We start from the raw sequence: 24379 nt of genomic DNA on the forward strand, positions 1-24379 counted from the left end.
CTTCCCCAAAGTCAAGCAGGTCAGATGCCTGAGCTGACATTCATAGCTAGAGCTGCTGATTTTGTGTGTGTGTGTCTTAACACTCGCACACACACACACACACACACACACACACACACACACACAGAGCAGGTTGAATAGCGTAAAGCATAGGCATTGAGGGAGAAAGATTGGTGGTGCAGACGTCTTGAAAGTCACCTACTTGTTCTCTCTGCATAAATAAGACATATGACAAGATCCTACCAAGGAGACTGCTTGTTCTGTGGTTTTACTCCTACACAAAACATTTATCAGACACAGGGCTAGAGAGACTGCTCACCAGTTACGAGCATGTTTGTTCTTTCAGAGGTCCTGGTTTCAGTTCCCAGCACCCACATGGTGACTTACAACCATCCGTAGTTCCAATTCCAAGGGATCTGACACCTTCTCTGGCCTCCATTGGCACTAGGCATGCACGTGGCATACAGACTGCAAGCAAAACACTCCTACACAAAAGAAAATAATTCTTAAAAATTGAAAAAAATAATTTACCAACAACTAATTCCCAACTTCTTCTTTAACCAGGTTTTCCAAAAAGAACTGGGAAAGAGAACCGGCACAGTTCAGGTCCTGAAGCGATCAGGCAGAGAACTGATTGAGGGCAGCAGAGATGACACCACGTGGGTAAAGGGGCAGCTCCAGGAGCTTAGCACTCGCTGGGACACGGTGTGTAAACTCTCTGTTTCCAAGCAAAGCCGGCTTGAGCAAGCCTTAAAACAGGTGAGATAAATTTTTGGGCTCAAGCCATGGCTTGGGACCCGAGCATATAGATCTGAGTTTCTTTACCAGCATCATGAAGTCCCACAGTCTTTAAATGAAAATAACGTTGCATTCTGAACATTCTACAGGACTTTGATCAGTCATTGAGCTTGTTTTCAAAGGTCTGCAAATTAAGATGACCTTTGGCCTCTGGTAGAATGTAGTCCTGGATGTTTCCCCAACAAACTCTGTAGTGTCTAGTGCCCCAGCTGCAGGGGAGACCAGATCTTCTTGTGCTTGGTTATTTCAGGCAGAAGAGTTTCGGGACACGGTCCATATGCTGTTGGAGTGGCTTTCTGAAGCAGAACAAACACTTCGCTTTCGAGGGGCCCTTCCTGATGACACAGAGGCCCTACAATCTCTCATCGACACCCATAAGGTAATCCCGTCTCAGGGACTGGTAATCTGTGCGACTCAACCATGCTGAGAATTGTCTCACTGCTAACAAAAAGCAGCATTTGCTTGTCGATGTCAAATGAACTGTCTGTGTGCTCAGCAGGAACCAGAGAGGTATTGTGCTGCTTATCAGCAGCATTCTTTTTTTGTTTTTGTTTTTTGAAGGATAGGGTTTCTCTCTGTTCTGGCTGTCCTGGAACTCACTCTGTAAATTAGGATGGCCTCGAACTCAGAGATCTGCTCTCTCCTGCCTCCTGAGTAGTGCCGCCACCACCTAGAAACACCATTAATTTTTTTACAGCCCACTCATATTTGGTTTTTTTTTTTTTAATTTATTTATTTTTATTTTATGTATATAGCTTTGCCTACATATGTCTGTGTACCTCATGCATGCCTGGCACCCAAGGAAACCAGACAGGGCATCAGATCCCCTAGAACTGGAGTTACAGTTTTGAGCCACCATAGGTGTGCTAGGAATTGAACCCAAGTCTTCTGCAAGCAACCAGTGCCCCAGCCACTGAGTCCTCTCTCACTGAGTCGTCTCTCACTGAGTCCTCTCTCACTGAGTCCTCTCTCACTGAGTCCTCTCTCACTGAGTCCTCTCTCACTGAGTCGCCTCTCACTGAGTCCTCTCTCACTGAGTCCTCTCTCACTGAGTCCTCTCTCACTGAGTCGCCTCTCACTGAGTCCTCTCTCACTGAGTCCTCTCTCACTGAGTCCTCGCTCACTGAGTCCTCTCTCACTGAGTCCTCTCTCACTGAGTCCTCGCTCACTGAGTCCTCTCTCACTGAGTCCTCTCGCTGGCCCCTCTGGTTGGCTTTAAACAAGTAGAGTCCTTAAAGAACTTAATGAACATAGCTTCTAAAAGAAAATGTACAACATTTCCCTTTCTGATTTTTGTTTGTTGGTTGGCTAGATTTTGAGACAGGTTCCCTTGAACTCCCAAGGCAGTCCCTTGAACACACTATCACAATTCTCAGATTGTAAGTGTATGTTATCATACTCAAATCCATTTTACTTCTCACCTACGCATGCCTTTATTTGTTACTGGCCTTTAGTCCTTGTCTGATCTCCTAAAACCACTCAGCACACTGCAGACTATAACATGGCATCTAGAGGTTTCTCCAACTCTTATGGAAGTGAGGAAATGTTTCCTGTTACCTAGCCAGTTACTTTAATCTTAGTTTTATCGTTGCATTTTGTTGAGGGGGGAATTTCAAAATACAGTGTTTTATGACTGTCATCATATTTTTCCAAAACAAATATGCTTTAAAATACAGGAATAAGAGGACTGGTGTGACGGCTGAGCAGTTAGGAGCACATGCTGCTTGCAGACATTCAGTTGCCAGCACCCATGTGGTGGCTCACAGCTGTCTGTAACTTCATTCCAGGAGAGCCAGCACCCTCTCTGGCCTCTTCCAGTATCGCACACATGCGTACAGGCAAAATATCCATACACATAAAATAGATGTTTTACTAAGATGGAAATAAATATGAATAAGAGAGGGAGAAACTGAAAATAGAAACAGGAGCAGAAGGAATAGAGCCACACCGGTGTCCCTAATCTTTTTGTCTTCATTCTTAGCTTCCTGTGTCCTATAGGCCTTGACAGATCATGCCAGCAACACCTAGATTCAGGCTTTTTCAAGGTCTGTGTTGACACATCAGAAGAAGAAGATGGGGCTGGAGAGATGGCTCAGCGGTTAAGAGTACTGACTGCTCTTCCAAAGGTCCTGAGTTCAAATCCCAGCAACCATATGGTGGCTCACAACAATCCATAATGAGATCTGATGCCCCCTTCTGGGTGTCTGAAGATAGCTACAGTGTACTTAGATATAATAATAAAGAAACCTTCATTTTTTTTTTAAAAGAAGAAGATGACGATGATGAAACATTTTCACTTTTAATATAAACTAATGGTTCTGATAGGTAGATTTCTCTAGTTTTTGTTTTTGGCTCTTGTTTGTTTAGGAATTCATGAAGAAGGTAGAAGAGAAGCGGGTAGATGTGAACACAGCAGTGGCGATGGGAGAGGTCATCCTGGCTGTCTGCCATCCCGACTGCATCACGACCATCAAGCACTGGATCACCATCATCCGAGCTCGATTCGAAGAGGTGAGTCTCCACCAGCCCAGTACGCCCAGTCCATCAGAGAAAGGGTCTTTCATTCACTGTAAGCGATCGATTGCGTTTCAGCGAAGGCTGAAGCGATGGCCAGTGGAATACTAGTGTAGTGAGGGGCTAGTTAGTTACTTCTGCAGACATCTTGTGTTCTAATTCCTTCCTTCGTGAGAAGTTTATGTTTAATGTGCTGGCTTTACTTTTGGTAGAAATGGCTTCTTGTTCTTGAGCTTGGTCAGCTGAAGTCAGAGAGGAATCTTGTGGCTGCTTAAGTTGGTCTCTTCTCTGAGTAAAGTTATGTGATCAGATAGAACAGGGGCTTTGAAACAAACAAGCAAAAAGATGTGCTTTTCTGAAAGACATCATGGTGTCTTTCTCCCCAAGGTCCTGACGTGGGCAAAGCAGCACCAACAGCGCCTGGAAACTGCTCTGTCAGAATTGGTGGCTAATGCTGAGCTCCTGGAAGAACTTCTGGCATGGATCCAGTGGGCTGAGACCACCCTAATCCAGCGGGATCAGGAGCCCATCCCTCAGAACATAGACAGAGTTAAAGCTCTTATCACCGAGCATCAGGTACCTGCTTCTCTGTGTCCTGTGTGTCCTGGACCACATGCCCTTCACCCGGGGATCCCCTTTATCCTTACTACAGAATTGCTGTATTATTACTGCAGAGGTAGCAGCTTCCAGCAGCTCTGCGTATCAGTTCTCATGAGTTAGGAATCAAGGCATGGGGCAGCATCTTCAAGTTTCATCATGCAGAAATCACAGTTCAGTTCTTTGCATTGTAGTTCTGAAGCCATTAGCTGAAACAGTTCAAAGTCTTAGAAAGTGAAGTGTAAAGCAGAGGCAGGCAAATTTCTAAGTTCAAGGCCAGCCTGGTCTACAGAGTGGGTTTCAAGACAGCCAGGGCTATACAGAGAAACCCTGTCTCGGGGGGAAAAAAAAAAAAAGCGGTGAAGTATAACCCAGGAAATAGCCATTCACAGCTTCACTGGCAGGTCACTAGCAGCCTGACCTTTGCTGGATCCAAAAGCCTATTGGCCTGACATCATTTTATCACAGCAACAGAAAATTAAATGAGAGAATTCCTAGCCCATCTCCTGCCACTGCTTTCACACTCGAGGAAGAGTGATTCCTCTCACAAATGGTGCTTCATGTCTCTTTCATGTATCAAAGGCCTTCACTCGCCCCCATTGCTCTCACCAGTACGATCCTGATCCCTTAGCTGGACACAGGCCTCTCCTGCCTGCCCCTCCAGCCTCACTTCGTGCTGACACTTTGATTGGACCCTCTATTCAGTGAATGAAGAGTCCTGGTCCACAGGCTTCCCTGTTCTGTCCTGACTCTACCCTCTACCGGAGCTGTCCTTCCCAATTCTTGAGTTCTTTTTCTGTCACCTCTCTTTTTTTCTTTCTGTATGTGGGCCGTTTGAATCCGGGGCTTTGCATGTATTCAGCAAATGCCCTACCACTGAGTTATACTCACAACCCACTTTAAAGGGGTGAGAAATTACACAGAGCAGTCTCTCACTTGGCCAGTTTGCCATGGGTTTGGCCTTTGTTAGTAAGAACTTTCTATTTTAGATGAAGAAAATTCTAAATTTTCTTTCCTAATTTTTATATTTTACAGTCATTTATGGAGGAGATGACACGCAAACAACCTGACGTGGACAGGGTCACCAAGACATATAAGAGGAAGAATGTAGAACCCACCCATGCACCTTTCATCGAGAAATCCCGCAGTGGTAGCAGTATGTTTCCAGCCCCACTATTCTAGGTTGCTTCCTTCCTGCTAATTGCAGATGGAAATTCACAAAGTACCATCATAAGAATTGTGTTTGGGTTTCCCAAATCACACTGACTCTGAGCCACAATCTCACATTTTGAAACCTTACTTTTCTAACAATGCTTGATGTATTTATGTATTGGGGTAGTTAATATGGAGCTACAAGCTGGTGACGCCTGTTCTGTTATTCAGCAATGGCCTTTCCATTGTATCTGCGTTGCGCTGGTCTAGTTGTAAGATAATTCCTTGGGGAGTCCACTGCTGGGTTTGTGTTGCTGTGTGTTCATTCACTAAGGCTGAGGTGGCCAGATATGTGTGGGAGCTGGGTACACAGGGAGGCAGCAATGTTGGAGTTTGTGTGCCTCTGTGCTAGTGTTGCCACTCCTGCCTCTTCAGTTACCAAATGGAGACAGTGTGAGAATCTAGGTCATATATATAGCTTTCTTGATTTTAAGACAGTATCTCATGTCATAGGCCAGCCTCAAACTCAGTGTACAGTCAAGGATAGCCTTGAGCATACAGCCATTTCCTTATGCAGTGACAAAGCCAGCATTTCTAATCTTGTGATTATTTTTCCATTTAGGAAAGTCCTTGAATCAACCCACACCTCCCCCCATGCCAATCCTCTCACAGTCTGAAGCAAAAAACCCACGAATCAACCAGCTCTCTGCCCGGTGGCAGCAGGTGTGGCTGTTAGCCCTGGAGCGTCAGCGGAAGCTGAATGATGCCTTGGACAGACTGGAGGAGGTAATGCCCCACCAAGTGACCTTCATGTAGCTTTGATTTGTTTTTAATCAAAACATAGTCTTTAAAGCCCTCTTAGTATGAGCCATACACCTTTATCTACTTCAGAAGTAAAACTAGTCCTTCACTCATTCATATTCCTTCCTTCAAGCCCCTGAATAAGAAAAGATAGATATCTGAAGAAAACAAACAAAGGAGGCCGTAACATCTGGTTGTATGAAACCATAAACCAGACAGTCCAGGGTGGGGGTGGTGGGGATGGTCTGCTTTTCCTCAACAGCTTGCTGTGATTGAGTTTCAGATACAAAGCTTCAGGAGGTTGCTAATTATATAAAAGGGAAGCCAGGTGATGGAGGCACACACTTGAATCCCAGTACTCAGGAGGCAGAGACAGGAGGATCTCTGAGTCTGAGGCCAGCTTGGTCTACAGAGGACACCCAGGGCTATCTGAAAGAAAGAAAGAAAGAAAGAAAGAAAGAAAGAAAGAAAGAAAGAAAGAAAGAAAGAAAGAAAGAAAGAAAGAAAGAAAGAGAGAAAGAAAGAGAGAAAGAAAGAGAGAAAGAAAGAGAGAAAGAAAGAGAGAAAGAGAGAGAGGGGGGAGGAAGGAAGGAAGGAAGGAAGAAAGAAAGAAAGAAAGAAAGAAAGAAAGAAAGAAAGAAAGAAAGAAAAGGTTGTTAGTGATTCTGTCATCAAGCGATAGAAAGAAAAGGTTGTTAGTGATTCTGTCATCAAGCGATACATAGATAAAATAAATAGGTATATCACAATTATTAAAGAAAAATCTTTTTTTTTAAAATTTATTTATTTATTTATTTATTTATTTATTGTGAGAGAGTTTTTCTGTGTAGCAGAACCCTAGCTGTCCTGGAACTCCCTCTGTAGACCAGTCTGGCCTTGAACTCATAGAGATCTCCACCTGCTTCTGCCTCCCAAGAGCTGGGATTAAAAGGTGTGTGCAATCACACCCAACAAAAATCAACTTTATATTCTTTCTTTATTAGTCTCCAATAAATCATGAAAAGCAAGACTGTTGTGAAGTATCATTATTTAAGATATATGGTACTGCACTTCCTCCTTCCTAACACAAGCATCTAATTAATATCTTGTATATTCTTTTATTTGTGCATATCAAAGCAGCTATGCCCGGAAGTGAGTGTTCTGTGTTTTTGTTGTTACTTCCGTAGGTCAGTTGCATTTTAAGCACATTGGTTCTTGCTGCCTTCTCTTCCCCCCTCCCCCAATTCCTTCCAACTTTGAAGTTTGAAAAACCAAAGGGGGAAATGTTGAGCCATTAAGTCATTCTAAATGTGAATTACTAACATGGTTCAAGTAGCTAAAACCCCCTTTGTACATGCCTGCTTTCTACCAGTCAGCTATTTAATACAGATGTTGGGTGAGCATTTGCTCCCTCTGGTGAAATTCCAAAGAAACATGCTTGGATGTGGGGTTTATTCTTAATGCTTTCCATCTCAATCCTTAAGATCTCAGGAGATGATGGGAAACATGAGCCTCTTGATATGGGTCCTGTGTGTATTTACAGTGCCTTCCCATACAGCATAAGAGAGGGTGCTGAGACCTTCCCTTTGAGATAGAATCCATCCCTTACATCTAAGTAGATGTTCCTTGGAAAAGTCCAAAGAGAAAGCAAGACTGGCTTTCCCTGTTCTTGTTCTGAGTGCGTCTTATCTTCCAGAACTGTGTTCAGTTACTGTCTTTCTTGCTCCTCTGTTACATCGCAGCTTGTTTAAACAACCATGGCTTTAAGTGAAGGAGGCAAATGTGCTTCCACAATGAGACAACATGTAGATAGCATTGTTGGTGCCCCCCACTCCCCAGAAGGCCTGCATGGCTTTACTGAATGACTGAGAAGTTAGATATGCTTTGGGTCCAAAACAGCAGGGTTTACCTGTACCTCTGACTTCCTTCTAGTTGAAGGAATTTGCCAACTTTGACTTTGATGTCTGGAGGAAAAAGTATATGCGTTGGATGAATCATAAAAAATCTCGAGTCATGGATTTCTTCCGGCGTATTGACAAGGACCAGGATGGGAAGATAACACGTCAGGAGTTTATCGATGGCATTTTAGCATCTAGTAAGTACATTTTTATTCGATACAAAGGTCACACCTGGATTCCTCATACTTGGTAGAAGTTATAACATTCTGGCAAAGTAGTCTCTGAGGTAAGACTGGAGACGCTCCCTGATGAATGTAGTCTGCTGTTTTCATGGATGGAAGAATCTCATTTTGCTAGGAATAAAAAGATTTCAAACATGACTGTAAAGTCGGCAGGACAGGATGCTGTTCCAGAGCAACGACATTCTAAACATCCAACAGTGCTGGCATAAATAAATCTTAAGACGAGTGATAATTTTATAGATGGTAATAATATTGATTATATTTTTACTGTCTCTGAAGTCTGATTTTTTTATTTTTAAAATAGCAGCAGGGGAAATGGGGAGGTTCTAGAGATAGAGCTCTGAAACCCTGGATTTGATCCTCGTATACTGGTTATGCTTGTATAAATCTGTAATCGCAGTGCTTGGGGAGTAGTAGCAGGAGATCAGAACTTGAGGGTCATCCTTAGCCAGCCTGAGCTGTATGAGACCTTGACTCAAAAAAAGAAAAAGGTCAGGGGTCTATTGGTAAAATATTAAAAACTTGACTAATGCTTGGGCGGTACATTTTTAAAAATGATTTGTATCTTTTTTTAAAATTAGATTTATTCACTATATTTTATGTATGAGGGATTTTTGTTTGGTTGGTTGTTTGGTTGTTGCCTATGTGTTTATATGCTTGAATAACCTTGGAAGTCAGAAGAGGGCATCCGGTCCCCAGGATCTGGAGTTGTAGATGATTGTGAACCAACACTGGTGGGAATTGAACCTGGGTCCTCTACAACTGCAGCTGGTAGTCTTACCCACTGAGCCAACAATTTGTATATTTAAAATGTATTTTCTCCTGAGTTTTCCAGAGTAGATATGTGTTGTTTTTTAGGAGAAGAAAAATCAAGGTATAGTTCTTTTTCTTTGGGTATTGTGTATAATTTCCAACCAGCCACATGTATTGGGACCAAGGGCCCCTCCTCCCATTGATGCCCGACAAGGCCATCCTCTGCTACATATGTGACTGGAGCCATGGGTCCCTCCATGTGTACTCCATGGTTGGTGATTTAGTCCCTGGGAGCTCTGGGGGTGGGGGTCTGGATGGTTGATGTTGTTTTTCCTATGGGGTTGCAAACCCCTTCAGCTCCTTCAGTCCTTTCTCTGACCCCTCCATTTGGGACCCTATGCTCAGTCCAGTGGTTGGCTATAAGCATCCTCCTCTGTATTTGCCTCTCAAGAAACAGCTATATCAGACTCCTGTCAGCATGCACTTCTTGGCATCCACAATAGTGTCTGGGTTTGGTAACTGTATATGGGATGGATCCTCAGGTGGGGCAGTCTCTGGATGGCCTTTCCTTGAGTCTACTCCACACTTTGTAGTATACTCCTCACATGTATTTCAATGTTTCAAATCATGTTTTCTTTTCCCCAGAGTTCCCAACCACCAAGTTAGAGATGACAGCTGTGGCTGACATTTTTGACAGAGATGGGGATGGCTACATTGACTACTATGAATTTGTGGCTGCCTTACATCCCAACAAGGATGCCTATCGACCAACAACTGATGCAGATAAGATTGAAGATGAGGTATGGAGAATTTAGAGTATTTTGACCTTAGCTTTATACCGTCCTGAATGTGGACATGTGAATCACCTTGAGAAGCAATCACTTAGAGTTAATGTTTCAAGTTAGCCTTCGGATGCTGTTTCAGCAAGCTCTAGGGGGCCTTTGACTACTGAGTTCTAGCTTGGTCTAGAGCATGGGTCCAACTCTCATACTTAGGTTTGCGGTACTGTGCAATCCATGGAGGGACTTCAGATGCAGCATAAAGGGGTGAATTCTCATGAGGCTGTTGAGGTGGCTCAGTGGGTGAAAGTATTTGCCATGCAAGCCTGATGACCTGAATTCAACCCCTGGAACCACATAAATATGGAAAGAGATTGATCGCTTGGGAATTTCAGGCTTCTAGGTAGATATTTTGCTCAGTTCATAATTTGTTTTGATAGATCCATATTAGCACTTTGCTCTAAAGAATTTTGAAGCAATGGTGAAGTTTTTTTTTTTTCATCTGCTATTTTTTTTCTCAGTATCTCTTATCTCAAGTAGGGTTATAGCTATTTCAAATAAGAGGTAAATGCATGTATTAAAAGCCTAAAATGAACCAGGCACATGCCTTTAATTTCAGCACTTGGGAGGCAGAGGCAGGGGGATTTCTGAGTTCGAGGCCAGCCTGGTCTACAGAATGAGTTTCAGGAAGCCAGGGCTATACAGAGAAACCTGTCTTGAAAAACCAAAAAAAAAAAAAAAAAATCCAGAAACTGGGGGACAAAGGTAGGCATCTCTCTCTGAGTTGGGGATTAGGCTAGTTTACATTGCAAGTACAAGACAGCCAGGGCCTGAGAATGGGAACCTGTTTCCGAAAGAAAAAGGCAAAGGGTTTAAAATACAATGAGTAGCTTTTCTACATTTTAAAACAAAAAGCTCTTCTCTGCTCTTACACTCTTGCTTTATCAACCAACAGGTCACAAGACAAGTGGCTCAGTGCAAGTGTGCAAAAAGATTCCAAGTGGAACAGATTGGAGAGAATAAATACCGGGTAAGGAAGAGAAAAGCCAACCATTTGTGGAGGTCATTGCCTCCAGGGTCATCCAGACACACAGTAGAGCAGCTCATGCCGCCTGTTCCTTCCTGCTGCCTCCAGGGGCCCAGAACCCAGACCTTCATCCCTAGGTGTCAAGTTTCATGCCCTGTGTAGTTCCATCTGAAAAGCTACCATAACCCAGGTAGACTGTAGCTTATAGTTGACATGGTAGAAAATATTTCATAGCCCTCGTCTCACTGCTGAGCAAAGTCCTTAGGTGCCTTTAGAAACAGTTTTATTGAAGGACTTGTGAAGCAGAGTCTGAGATTCTTCCTATAATCCCAGAACTTGGGAGGCAAAGGCAGAAGGACCATTGCAAGTTCAAGACCAACTCTACATAGTGAGTCGCAGCTAACCAAGGCCATATCACAAAAATGTCTCAGATATTTTTAAAAAGTAGGGATCAGGGTGCTGGGAATGGTTCAGCATATAAAGGTGCTTGCTGCCAAGCCTGACAACCTGAGTTCAAGTCCTAAAGAGGAAACACGCACCCCAAAATTGTCCTCGGGTGTGTTTGTGCACATATACATTTTCTTTTTTGTTGTTGTTGTTTTGGGGGCTTTTTGTTCTGTTTTAATTTTTTTCCATTTAAAAAAAAAGAGTGGGGGGCTGGTGAGATGGCTCAGTGGGTAAGAGCACCCGACTGCTCTTCCGAAGGTCCAGAGTTCAAATCCCAGCAACCACATGGTGGCTCACAACCATCCGTAACGAGATCTAGCGCTCTCTTCTGGAGTGTCTGAAGACAGCTACAGTGTACTTACATATAATAAATAAATAAATCTTTAAAAAAAAAAAAAAAGAGTGATGGTTTATCCACAAGAACTGGTCATTGTGAGCCTAAATGGCTCCCATGCTTATAGAAGACTATGTGTGAAAGCCCCCAACACATAGCTAGTGTTGCTATGCTGAGTTAGGCTACAACTGGAACCTACATGCCCTGGAGAGCTGGGCTCAGTGATCTTCCCTGGAAAGACTTGTTGGGTATAACCAGAGAAGTAACAGAAAACTATTCTTAAATTCTAGCACCTCTTAGGACTAGAGTCAGGGATGTAGTAGAGACATAAACCAGGACTCCTAAACTATATGCATCAGCTTGTCAAGGGACCCTGAAATTTTAAGGGAAAAAAAAAACTCTGGTTGGCAAAGAATATTTAGATGGCCGTTTTCAGGCTTTGTAAGATCATTGTCCTGGGCAGATGCCCAGGAAAAATGTGGTCTGTGTGTACTTAGATTGGTAATGTGATGAAATTGCTGTTTTTTTAGTTTTAATTTGACAAAAATGTTCTCTTTTTTCCCTGCATCCTTTACTCTTACTGTCTATAGTTCTTCCTCGGCAATCAGGTACAGTGTGCCTTGCAATGTCCTTCTTGGTGGATGTGGTCTTTATAGCTGGTGTTGCCTGTTCTTTGCTTTGGGGAAAGGACACAACTGGAAGCATGCCTGGGTCACTTCGGGTTGTCTTGCCAAGTGGAGAAACTACTAGCAGACTTTATTACAAAGCTATCTTAACAGCAAAAAGATACAGCTTTGTATTTTTAAAAAGCCAACAATGAAATTTTCCATTCCAAATTGGGCTACCTAAAGGCAATGAGCTATAACTGTACTGAGTTATAACTGTTATGACTCAGGGAAAATTGAGGCTCTGACATCAGCCCATTTCACCTGTGAAGACACAGTCTTACACTTCTGTATTCAGGGTCAAGATACCATTGGCACGGTTCTGTTTCATTACCAGTCTTTTAATAGTTAATAGAAATGTTGTAATATACTTGAGTCAGAAACCCTAAATAACCTTAATATCTAAGAACTAACTTAATAGATACAGGTATTTATAAAGAGGTCTGAGATGTACAGAAAGCATAATTGACTTCTGCCTAACATTTTAAGATTATAGTCAGCCAGTCAAAATGAGATGCGCTTCAATTAGAGGGAAGTCTAGACTCCACTTGGCAACTCTAACCTTTGAGATCTCTTGAGGGTTCTTGGGTGCTGTCTCTCAAATGTGAAAGGAATTTGCATGAGTAAAATCAATCTGTCTATCAGGAAGTTAGAAACACTAAGAGTTAATTTGAAGTCCTCAATCAATGTTAAATTTTAGCTACTCCAATAATTACTAACTACAGTAATATTCTGGGCCAGTGGGAAGAACAAAGGCTAGAAAAATGTAAAGCTGAGAACAGTCAAGTTGGCTTTAAGTAAACCATCACAAGCTATACATGATACCTCCCTCAGACCTATGCTCCTAGCTACTTGGGAGGCAAGTTTGAAGCCACCTCTGGAAACTTAACAAGTCCCTGTCTGAATCTTTGAAAATAAAAGGGTTAATAGTGTATCTTAGTGATCGAGCATTTGCACTACCCATCCATAGAGTCTGCTCTCAATACTACGAGACTAGTCAGTGATGACTGTAGTCAAGTGCCCAGCATGTCTCCTCCCTCCTGATGACTGTACCTACTGGGGTCCCTTTAATGGGGCACTAACTTCCTCCTCCACTGCTCCATTGACATGGGGAGGATTTGATGAATCATTCTAATACTGTGAGTAGAATTATGAAGTCCATTTTGTATATGTAGTATTGGAGGCCTGGGGGCGGTCACAGGTCACACTCATACAGCTAATGTCCTTAGACCCTCAGTTCCTGTGAGAGGAAGAAGCGGTGGCTGTGAACACTCTGCTCCCCACAGCCTCTCAGCTAAGTCTCGCTACCTGAAGTGCCACCGTGGATTTCTGCAGCTCAACACAAACAATTTAGAATCCTTCAGACAGCTTTGGGGCGATATTAAGGAAAACAGCCATGAGATCAGTGGATAACAAGCTGTAGGGTGTAGCGTTCTAAGAAAAAAGTAGCCTTTCCTTCTTGACCCTGGGAAGCATGCAGGTCGCAGCCTTTGTGTTCCTTACCTATCCAGAGAAAACCCAGGTCACCTGTGGCACATCACTCATCCCCACAACCTGTTTTCTCCCTCCAAGGCAGGGACTGGCTTCCTTCTCAAAAAGTCTCTCTCCATGCAGCTGGGAGAAGGGTTGACACTGCTCCACTGTGTGTCAGTCTGGCCACTCTGTGTTCACATTTAAATGCTGTGTAAGACAATGGTGTGAGACTATTTAATTTTTGAAGTCATTGGGAAGGGGAGAGAAAGCACCTTCCAGTGCACGTAGTGCCTACTGAGAAGGGCAGTTGTATATCCTCCTCAGACATCCTTTCTTGCAATTGCAGGGTTTTTTCCTGTTTCAAAGTTATGACTCTCCTATAACTTTGAAAGTCCTAATTAAGAGGTTAAGTCCTTCTCTTTACCTCCCCACCCCCAACATCCTCCTGAAATAACCTTAGGAATTCCATTTCTCTAATGTTTGGGTTGGTGTTTGTTTTGGAATCTTGGTATGCTTCTCTTTTGTTGCCTCTTCATTTTGGGGGAAGGACAATTTATACAAAGGGAAGCTCCAACTGTTAAGGTAGAACTGGGAAATAGGCAAGTAGGAACAGAGACCAAAAAAAAGCTCATCATATTTGTTCTAAGGTCCAGAATAATTATTGAACTGTTTCTAATCATGATAAGAGATTAAATTTCTGTTTCTTCAACTAAACTTTAATTCTATCTAATCGTGTGTTCAGCTTGACTTTTTCTCTTGGTGACATCACAGTCAGAACATTTAGGGTGTGCTTGTAAGGACCGGACGGACGAAGAGAATCCATTCTTCCTAAGCTTGTGAAGCTCGGAATGAGGATGCTTCGCACGAGTTTCTCTAACGCTTGACTTAGTCTTCACTGGGGTCCTCTTAACTCTCTAGCACACTGTATTCAGAAGGTGACCCCTTCTTTAAGGAGATAAACATGGCCGGGCAGAGGTGCCGCATGCCCTTAATCCCAGCACTTGGGAGGCAGAGGCAGGTGGATTTCTGAGCCCGAGGACAGCCAGGGCTACACAGAGAAACCCTGTCTTGAAAAAACAAAAACAAAAAGGAGATAAACATCATAACACTGCAGTGCTCACTTGGGCAGGGTCTTCAGAAGACTCCAAGTGAGTGTGGCCGTTGGGAGCTAACTTTACCCCAGCAGAAAGATTTTACAACATTGCTTCTTAGCTTAGTCTTTCTGCTTTTCTATTTGCTAACCTTTTTATGACAATGTAAAAATATAAAATCAAGTTCACAATTCTTCCCACTATCACGTCATTCCTGAATACAGTCTGCTTTCTAGCTAGGGGTTTGGAGTTGTAAGTGTACATTAAGGTGTTCTCGTTAACTGAGTTTCCCCTTGATTCCAGTTTGGAGATTCTCAGCAGTTGCGGCTGGTCCGTATTCTGCGCAGCACTGTGATGGTCCGAGTTGGTGGAGGATGGATGGCCCTGGACGAGTTTCTAGTGAAAAACGACCCCTGCCGAGGTAAGGAAGCACCTACCATGGGAGACATGGTAGGATGTAATCTGTCCATGCCGATTTCCAGGAAGCATTGAAGGAGGGTCTTTCTGATTTTTGTCTTGTTAAGGTGTCTGATATCATCCCACCCATCACGGATTAGGTCAGGGTCTCAGGTACAAAAATCTGAAGAAGCTGATGCTGTCAGGGAAGAATGAAGAAATGAGAACTAAGAATTTTTGGTGTCTCTAGGCTCTCACATTTGGGAGGTAGAGGCAGGAGATAAGGAGTTCAAACTCATCCTCAGGTTCATAGCAAGTTCAAGGCTAGAATGAAAGCCCATCTCCAAAACAGAAAAAAAATGTATTGGTGTGACATTACATTTAGGGTGTGACATTGGTACTAACCTAGACCAAAGCCTTGTGTATACTTCCAAGCTCCTCTTTAGTCGAGCCTCAGAGCAGGCTAAGTCCCTACCATGCATAGGACTAGTGACTGTTCTAAGTAGGGGACGCTAAAGGGCTTATGTCAGCCACCACCTCCAGGCACCAGAAGACCCTCAGTGTAGTTTGGGCAGATAGTAGCTACAGCTGCAGCAGGGGACAAATGGCTGCATCCCAGCTGCCCAGACACAACCAGTCCTCTTTCCTGTGAGGAGAGCTGCATGCGGGGACACAGGAGGCCCAGCTGTTTTGTCTGCCTTGACTAGTTTCTCTGGTTCCTGCTCTGTCTCTGTCTGTGTGTTTACATCTTTTTTATTCCAGTTCATCATCCTGGGAGTAAAATAAAGCGCTCTGATTCCAGCTCTTCAGTTTCCAGTCAGTCTCCCATAGGTTGGCTTTTATGCTTTGTCCCTCGTCCCTACACCCTGGTCCTTTGAGAATGGCTTTGCTTAAACTGTAACATCTCTTGGCTCTGTGATATCTGCTGCCTTGGTGAATGCTTAAAATCACCAAACCACTGCTTTTCCAACAATCCCACGCTGACAGGGTATAAAATGTTTCTATTGAGATGGTATCCACAGAATTTGAATACTAGTCTACATAATTACCTCTACATAAGCACTTTAAAAATAGCACAATTGCATCTCATATCCATATCCAGCTTATGAGGTATAGATTCTATTATCTCCATTTTATAGAGTAGGAACTTGAGGTATGGAAATTTAAATAACTTGAAGGATTAGCCAGGCAATGATTGAAGTCAGAACCAGCTGGGCTCTAAAGCAGGTGGTCCTTACCACCACCCTGTACGTGTTTTTTTTTTTTTTATTGTGCTGAAGGATTTAGAGAGACCTAAAGGGTATACAGTTCTCACATGAGTGCTGGGATAGCTATAAATTCATTCTGCAGTTACTCCAGCAAGCCAGAATCATGATTAAGTAATAATAATTCCCATCAGGAGTTTTTTTGTCTTGTTTTGTTTTTAAGATTTATTTATTATATGTGAGTACACTGTAGCTGTCTTCAGACACACTGGAAGAGGGAATCAGATCTCTTTACAGATGGTTGTGAGCCACCATGTAGTTACTGGGATTTGAACTCAGGATCTTCAGAAGAGCAGACATTGCACTTAACCACTGAGCCGTCTCATCAGCCCCCATCAGAAGTTTTTAAATTTAGGTTTGACAGTACCTTTTCTAATAAATTCTAAAAGGATTTTGTCGATTTTAATATTTAATCATATCATGAACCAGTATCATTAATTTAAAAACCTTTTCACTGTTTTAAATAAGAAGCAATATATGTATCTTTTTAATCTTTTCTCTGTAAGAACAACAAAAAAAATGTTATACAACTCTGTTATGGTCGCATTTTTCTTGTGGTGTATCAAGTCAGACTAAGCAACAGCGACGCTGCATGTGGCAGTTATAGCCCGTGGTTGCCTGCTTGTCTGCTGCCTGCTCTGTTCACACGTATATGGTATGCTGCTGGCTGGGAGAATACTGCCTGCTTACCTTCATTTACTCTGTAACAATGGGAGCTCCAAGGAGGTTTGGGAGGGCAATCTCGTAGCTATTTTCTGTGGGCTTTGGTAACCCTCGTCTCTGTCCTTCAGAGCGAGGCACGGTGCCCGACTCTACGGAGCCTTCTTGGGGCTCAGTGGTCAATTTCTCTTCGTTGGCTGAAATAGAACTCAGCAGCGGCTTCAGTAACTGCCATCAGTGTACTTTCTTGTCACATGAGAACAGTGCCACAAGTAGACACCCAAGGCCAGTGAGCTGGAGGGACGTGAGCTTCAAGGCCAGTGAGCTGGAGGGACGTGAGCTTCAAGGCCAGTGAGCTGGAGGGACGTGAGCTTCAAGAAGACAGGTTATTTGCTAGGCCTGGTAGCATCTGCCTATAATTCCAGCTATTTAAGGCAAAATCCGGAGATCTAGAATTGGAACCTGGTCTACATAGTAAGACTCTTCATCAAAAAATAGATGAGATAGATAAAATAATATTCCACTAGGTAGGTTTGCTGTGTATATAGTTTTCTGGTACTGCCAGAGGGTTTTGTTTGTTTCTTCTTGTTTCTTTACTTCATTTGTTCCAAAGGAGACCGCACATAATGCTTCAGATGGATACAAACAGTGCTTCTAGGCCTAGTGAGATGAGACGATCAGTGTGTAAAGTTACTTGCTGCCAAACCTGATGGCTGTCACCCACATAGTGCAAGAAGAGAACTAACTCCCGAAGTTGTCCACTGACTTACACACGCACAAAATAAGTAAATTAATTAAATTTAATTCATGTTCCTGCTTTATAAAAATGGATATACCTGTGCCTAATGTACTGTGTATATTTTAAAGGTTTGCCATTTGTATAGTCTCCTGGAAAAAAAATATGTATGTATGTATGTATGTATGTAAAAGGAAGTAACAAGTGAGTTGGTATTAATACTTCTGGGATAGTAAAAATCTAGGAATCTTCATTTGTGGAAATTTAAAAGATGGTTTGGGGACTGGAGAAATGACTGGGTCAGCAGCAGATGCTCTTTCAGAGGACCAAGTTCAGTTCCCAGAACCCACATCAGGAGACCTACAGCTGCCTCCTCTGGCTTCTGTGAGTACCTGCACTCATGTACATATATACATATACATATACATATACATATACATATACATATACATATACATATACATATACATATACATATACATATACATTCCCTCCCATACCCCTCTCTCTCTCTCTCACACACACACACACACACACACACAAACACACACACACACTCTCTCTCTCTCTCACACTCTTCACATGTACATACAATATAGAATAAAAATAAGAGCCAGGGCTGTTACATAGAAACCCTGTCTTGAAAAACAAACAAAGAAAGAAGGAGCTGGAGAGCTGCTCTTACAGAGGACAGCTGATTCAGTTCCCAGAACCCCACCTGGTGACTCACAGCCATCCATAACTGCATTTCTTGGGGATTACACACCCTCTTCCGACCTCCAGGCATTAGGTACACTGATATGTACACATACATGCAGACAAGACACTCATACACGTAAATCTAAAAGCAGTTGGCTTATGAATCTCACGGGGGGGAGTGTATTTGTGTGCATATGTGTGCCCATAGAACCAGAGTTAATTAGTGTTACCTAAGGAGCACAGACAACTTACAAGCCATTACACCACTGAAGTGAATGTCCCTCCCTCCTGTGTCAAAGCTATTTGTAGAAATTTATCCTAAGGGAAAATCAGGATATATACAAAATATTTTCGAAGTTGTTATAGCATTAGATACAGTATTTTTAAAAATATAAACGAATTAGAAGTTCAACATTTAATTGTAAACTGACACATACATGATGAAATTATACTTTACAGTTTAGCATAGGACATATGGGAAATGGAGGAATATTACTGATATCTTTGTATAAAAAGTATATACACAGTTGCTCAAAGAAATAAAGGCATGCCAGTATTGTGAGTGAGAGTGAGTAACTCTTGACAGAGGACAAGTGCTCATGTGTCCAAGCTTGTCAAATCCAGAGGTTGGTGCTGGGATTTCTGCCCTAGTCATTCTTCTCACTGAACCTGGAGCTTGCTATCTGGGCTAAGACTAACTAACCTGTGAGCTCCAAGTCCTGGCTTCTGGGGCTCCTAAGAGTGGCTCCTCGTGCCCATGAAACCAGCTCTCTCAAGCCAACTTTCCTAGGATTTTTTTTTAATCCCTTCTGAGCTGCCGGAGAAACAGCAGGGGGCAAAAGGTCCTCTTATGAAGTAGACCTTTACCCAGCAAATGCCATGGAGTAATGGAGACAAGATGATGTAGGAATGCCTAAAAGAGAAGAATTAGGGTGGAAGACAGGCCGCCTCGCCTCTTCTGTGGCTTGACCAGTCAATATAGGTGCTTCCATTCCCTTGTCTAAAGAGACAGAGATGCCAATGAAAATCAAGTATAGTATCTCATGTGATAATGCTGTATCAATTCTAGTGTGGGAGGGACATAATCTTATCACTCCATTATTACAGATAGTCCTCTTTAGAGAGAGAGTGAGAGTGTGTGTGTGTGTTGAGTTAGAATTTTGCTCTTTTGCCCAAGCTAGTCTCAAACTCAGGGGCTGAAAGACCCTCCCTGCCTTAGCCTGTGAAGGGGCTGGTTCATGCTACCACCTGCCTATAGCCCTCTGTAAAACATTTTAAAAGTGCTGTCCACAACTAGATGCAAACTTCCAGGGTTTCCTCTTATGCCCCCTGCTGTTTCTCCGGCAGCTTGTTTAGAAGGAAACCATCAAATGCTTCTCAGGCAGCACCCGCCCCCTCTGCCGGATGTGTTTAGTGTATTCTAAAAGTGATGCAGTCTGGATTGGATGAGCAGGTTCACCTTTACTGCAGAGCGTTGTCAGTGAGAAACCAAAGGAGCTGTTCCACAGGAAGTCTTTCTTTTAAGTTAGCAGTGTCTTTTACATTAACATTTGTTCTGGCTGTACTTGATGTCTCTGACTAAAACTCTCTATTTTACATTCTGGTCTTATAGCTGCAGAAAGCCAGGAGCCAGCACTTACTAGGCCTTCAGCATTGCTCCAGAGTCTTCCACTGCGACCCTTTCTCCTACTGAAGCTGTTCCTTCGGCTTCCTACTGCTTTCAGCATTTTACTTAACAAATGTCACTCAGTTTTGTGCATGGTCTTGATCTTTCTCTCTCCCTACATGTTGACTTCTTAGACAGACTGTCCTCATCCTTACTGTCCTGGCTTCCTAAGCCTTTGCTTTAGAGTTGTTACTGACAGAACTCAAAGGAAGCGTCTGATTTCACTATGTGCTTTTCTCCACTATATTATTACCATATATCCTGCAAATTTTCAGCAAGAAGTACACATGTCTATGAGAGAGAAAATAGTTTAAGGTCAGAGGCTTGCGTCCTGTTGCATCTGTGTCTCCTTGAGCAGCTACAGTTTGCTTACCCCAGGGGATAGCAGCAAAACCTGAACATGACAGCAGAGTGGATAGTCCTCTGTTCACGGGCTTGCTTGTTATAGCAAGCTAGGATCTCAGCCAGTGTGTCGGCTTTGGGTCAGGACATGACCTCTGGTTTTGAAGAATCCATAGGTGGTATAACACCTATGTACAGCTTACTGTTATCATGGGGTCAAGCATCTGTATGACCATCTAAGATGCATTTCAATAATTGACAACATGCATGCATTTGTTCATTCTCTTTTAGCACGAGGCAGAACTAACATAGAACTTAGAGAGAAATTCATCCTACCAGAAGGGGCATCTCAGGGGATGACTCCATTCCGGTCACGGGGTCGAAGATCCAAACCATCTTCCCGGGCAGCTTCTCCCACCCGCTCCAGCTCAAGTGCTAGTCAGAGTAACCACAGCTGTACATCCATGCCTTCTTCTCCAGCCACCCCAGCCAGCGGGACCAAGGTATGCTCGGACCTCCTTTATGTTGTCCTTCCTTGTCCTTTCCCATCCTGGTAGATATTCATTGATGGGCAGCCTCTGAAAAGACTAGCAGGAAAAAGAACATGAAAACATACAGAGCAACTGTGCCCAGACCTCCAGAGTGCACAGTTCTACACCTTTGAAGTGATTTGTAAAATGCCTGTTCAGGCTAGTTATATCTGAAACAGTTCTGTCTTCTTATTCCCAGTTTGAGGACTTAGCTCGTCCCAAGTTAGGGTTACTGGTTTGGAAAGCCCAGGTACTGTCCGTGCAGCTGAGCTGACAGGTGAGCTTGCTGCACAGTGGGCTCCAGGTGGAAGAGACCCTTCTACCTGCTGCATCCTGGCTCATCGGGCTTGGTGTATTTTATTTGTTTTCTGTTTCTTTAAAATTTAGTGTCTTTTTTTTTTTTCTGTTCCCAATTTACTCCCCATTCTGTTCCATCTTCAATTGTTCCTGCCCTTCCCTTTGGATCTCTGTTTCACAGACTCCACTTCAGTTCTCTCGGTGTTATGACAAACCCTGGTTGATAAACAGTAAAGCTGTCAAGGACAGCCATTGTCCTGACCTCCAGCTCCTCAGCCCTGAGGTAGAGTATGGCTTTGCTGAGTGAGACATGGTCACGAAGAGGCCCTCACTCATGCCAAGAACCTGACATGAGCCCAATGTCTCTTCCATCTCTGGGGTGCTTGCTGACACAGCTGATTGATTGAGTTGGTCAAGTGTTTTCAGGAGTTTCTAACTCGGATTTACCAAAATTGGAGATGAATAAGAGATGCCTAAAACAAGATTGTTTAACAACTTTACAAGTTTTTAGCCTGACATTTGCTCAGGACGATTGATAACTGCCATTCCTGGCCATTCATTTGTTAATGTCACTTGTACTTAGGTCTCTTGGAATCTCCAACTGTAGGCTACACAGACGAGTTACAAACACTTGAAACCTACAGCGCATGTTCACCAGTGCTCTACGTGTTTACAACAAGAGGATGATTTGCAGGCCCCTCCCCAGGGTGGTTGGTGCTGCCACATTGGTTCGAGGCATGGGTGCTATCTGTTTCAGCCAAGCACAGTTTCCGTACTAGTGACCACTGCTCTGGGGCTCCAGTTCCACCTTCTTGGTTCCTTGGCCTGGACACCTGGATTTCTATAACTTTGAGTTGAAAGCACATACCAACAGCATGTCCAGATGCAGCCATTAAAATACCTTACACTTTTGGAAGACCGGTGTTAGAGAGACAAAGCCTGGCTGGTATGGTGGCACACACTATAATGCAGCACTTGGAAGACTGCGGCGGGTGTGTCATCGCATCAGGGCCGAGTGGGCTGTGCACTGAGAGCCTGTCTCAGAAGAGGAAAAGAAAAGAACTGAAACAAAACCCAGGCAGAGAGGCTTGCCAGACAGCAGCCCTCTTGGCATGTCCAGCCCCTGCAGGGAACCTTGGGTTCTCACACCTCTAAGCACAGTGTTGCCTTATAGTCAGGCAAAGCTTCAGATGGAGAAAGAAGGGCCCAGAAGCCATGGCTGTGAACGAACTCACAACTTCAGACTCGTCCCACTGCTAGCACTTCTGCTGGAGAGCTCAAGACTCAGCTTGCCCTTGCTTTTCCCCTCTGGGACAGATTGCATATGACTCTGAGAGATGGCCTTTTTGTTTTACTTTACAATGTAATCTTTTATTTCAAGTTCTTTACTCCTTGATGCCCTGTGGCCAGGCCAGGCCCTAACTGAGAGCCCCAGCCCAGAGGCTCAGAGCTGTGGACTCAGGCAACAGTGCTCAGGGCAGCGTCGCTCTTGGAACTGGTGCTCCATGGTGGCTAGGAGAGTTCCTGCTTGAGTGCCAATCACTTCCTGTCGCTTTCGCTTTTCCTTCATGAAGAAATTCAACCTGCACAATGAGATAGGCTGCTTTCCTCTCCTATCTATATAAGCATCTTAAAGGTTCTGGAAAACAATTTACCCAACTGATTTCAAAGACAAACTGGAATTATATTCCATGTTTTAAGTAATATTTTAAGTCAGACTTTAAAATATTCTTTCTCTACATTAAATCTATGGTATTAAAAAACATCACATAGGAAATGTAGTCCCTCCCGGTAACAGCAGGCATGAGCTGCAGCTCCTTCAGGTTAAAACATGCTTCCATGCATTGTTACTCAGCACAGTTGTATAGCGTCCTCTCTCTCTCTGCCACATGGCTTTAGGTGCTAAGATGTGAGGGTACACCAAGAACACGAAAGTTCCTCCCTTTATGAAATTGATGCTTTAATTTAGGACAGATGTAATAAGCAGATATAGATGCCAGGCAGTGGAAAATACTCTCCCTAAAAATGGAAACTCAGAAGCAGAAAGCTTCAAATGGTACTGAGAGATGAGGCTTCTCTGACAAAAGTATCCTCTCAGCATAGCCCCTGAAGTTCAGGGTCTAAGCTGTGCGTGTGTTTGGGGAGGAAGGTTATTGAACAGTGACTGTGTGGGCTCAGTAAAGAACAAGTGGACAGACTTCCCTGGCCATAGGCAAGCAGCAAGGAGACACAGACAGTTCACTGAACAGGAAGGGTGTATGATAGAAATGGAGAGACAAGATTCATCCCTCATTTCCTAAGGAAGAAAGCAGGCTGGCTCACAAAGAGATCTTGACTACAGTTGTTGCGTGTGCTTAATGGTGGCAGGTGGGTGTCCAACTCTGCTTTAGATTGCTGCCCCAGCACATGGGTACATAGGGTTGTTTGGCTTTTTCTTATTATAATGCATCACTTTATTCATTTGTAACCAAAGTAGCTCACTACTGGAAGATCTCACATTCCTAGGGGAGTGTATCAGCAGGATAACAGCCATTGGGAGGTTACCATTTCTAGGGGAGAAGAGACATTAGAAGACACTCTGAAACTTTCATTGGACCTTAACAACAACTTTTTGAGAATACTTTAAAAATTAAAAAAAAATCCATGATCTACATAGGACATTTTGTAAATACATCTTTGTTTTCCTGGACTTTTTAATTTGCTTTTTCAAATGGTTATCTATAAATAGCCTTTTAAATTGACAATCCAATTACATCCCTATCAAAGATTATATCAACTAAATATGACCTTTTGTTATTTGAAGGTTATTTCGTCATCAGGCAGCAAGCTGAAGCGACCGACACCAGCTTTTCACTCCAGCCGAACATCCCTTGCTGGTGACACCAGCAACAGCTCTTCCCCAGCCTCCACAGGTGCCAAAGCCAACCGGGCAGGTGAGTAAGCACCATGCATGGACTGAGGGAGGACTAACCCGTGGCCTCTCAGGAGTCATTGCTGAAGAGCACTTACGCTTATTAGGCAGCCATTGTTTTTTTTCTTGTCACCACAACAAACTGTCCTCCTACACTAAGTACTGGATGGAGCCCTTGTTCTGAATCAGAAATGATCGCAGTTGAGTAAAAGGAAGAAAAGGCCAGCCTGAGCTAAAGCAAGCTGCTTTTTAGTAACTTGCCATGTCTTTTATGGCTGCTGGTGAACTGGGAAAGAAGAGCTGGCTGACTGCTACTCCTCCTGGGAA

At 43.3% G+C, this 24379-nt stretch overlaps 1 protein-coding gene across 21 annotated transcripts in view; it reads left to right on the forward strand.

The window, feature by feature from the left end:
- Nucleotides 1-24379, forward strand: part of Macf1 (microtubule actin crosslinking factor 1) — a 341227-nt gene that overhangs the window by 315075 nt on the left and 1773 nt on the right. For 6 of the 21 annotated variants that reach the window (XM_085838979.1, XM_085838991.1, XM_085838992.1 and 3 more), the window contains 12 exons: nt 565-759; nt 1049-1177; nt 3166-3309; nt 3700-3888; nt 4945-5065; nt 5684-5847; nt 7774-7936; nt 9380-9534; nt 10469-10543; nt 14854-14971; nt 20606-20817; nt 23945-24074. In XM_085838979.1, the coding sequence (XP_085695105.1) occupies nt 565-759; nt 1049-1177; nt 3166-3309; nt 3700-3888; nt 4945-5065; nt 5684-5847; nt 7774-7936; nt 9380-9534; nt 10469-10543; nt 14854-14971; nt 20606-20817; nt 23945-24074 (1795 nt within the window). Of the gene's footprint in view, nt 1-564; nt 760-1048; nt 1178-3165; nt 3310-3699; nt 3889-4944; nt 5066-5683; nt 5848-6981; nt 6994-7773; nt 7937-9379; nt 9535-10468; nt 10544-11911; nt 11930-14853; nt 14972-15708; nt 15778-20605; nt 20818-21322; nt 21425-23944; nt 24075-24379 lie in introns of all 21 variants that reach the window. The other 15 variants (XM_085838977.1, XM_085838975.1, XM_085838982.1 and 12 more) reach the window with 6 other exon arrangements.

This window comes from Mus caroli, unplaced genomic scaffold, assembly GCF_978045245.1.
Source record: "Mus caroli unplaced genomic scaffold, Mus_caroli_1 scaffold_6, whole genome shotgun sequence".
In the NCBI taxonomy this organism is placed as follows: domain Eukaryota; kingdom Metazoa; phylum Chordata; class Mammalia; order Rodentia; family Muridae; genus Mus; species Mus caroli.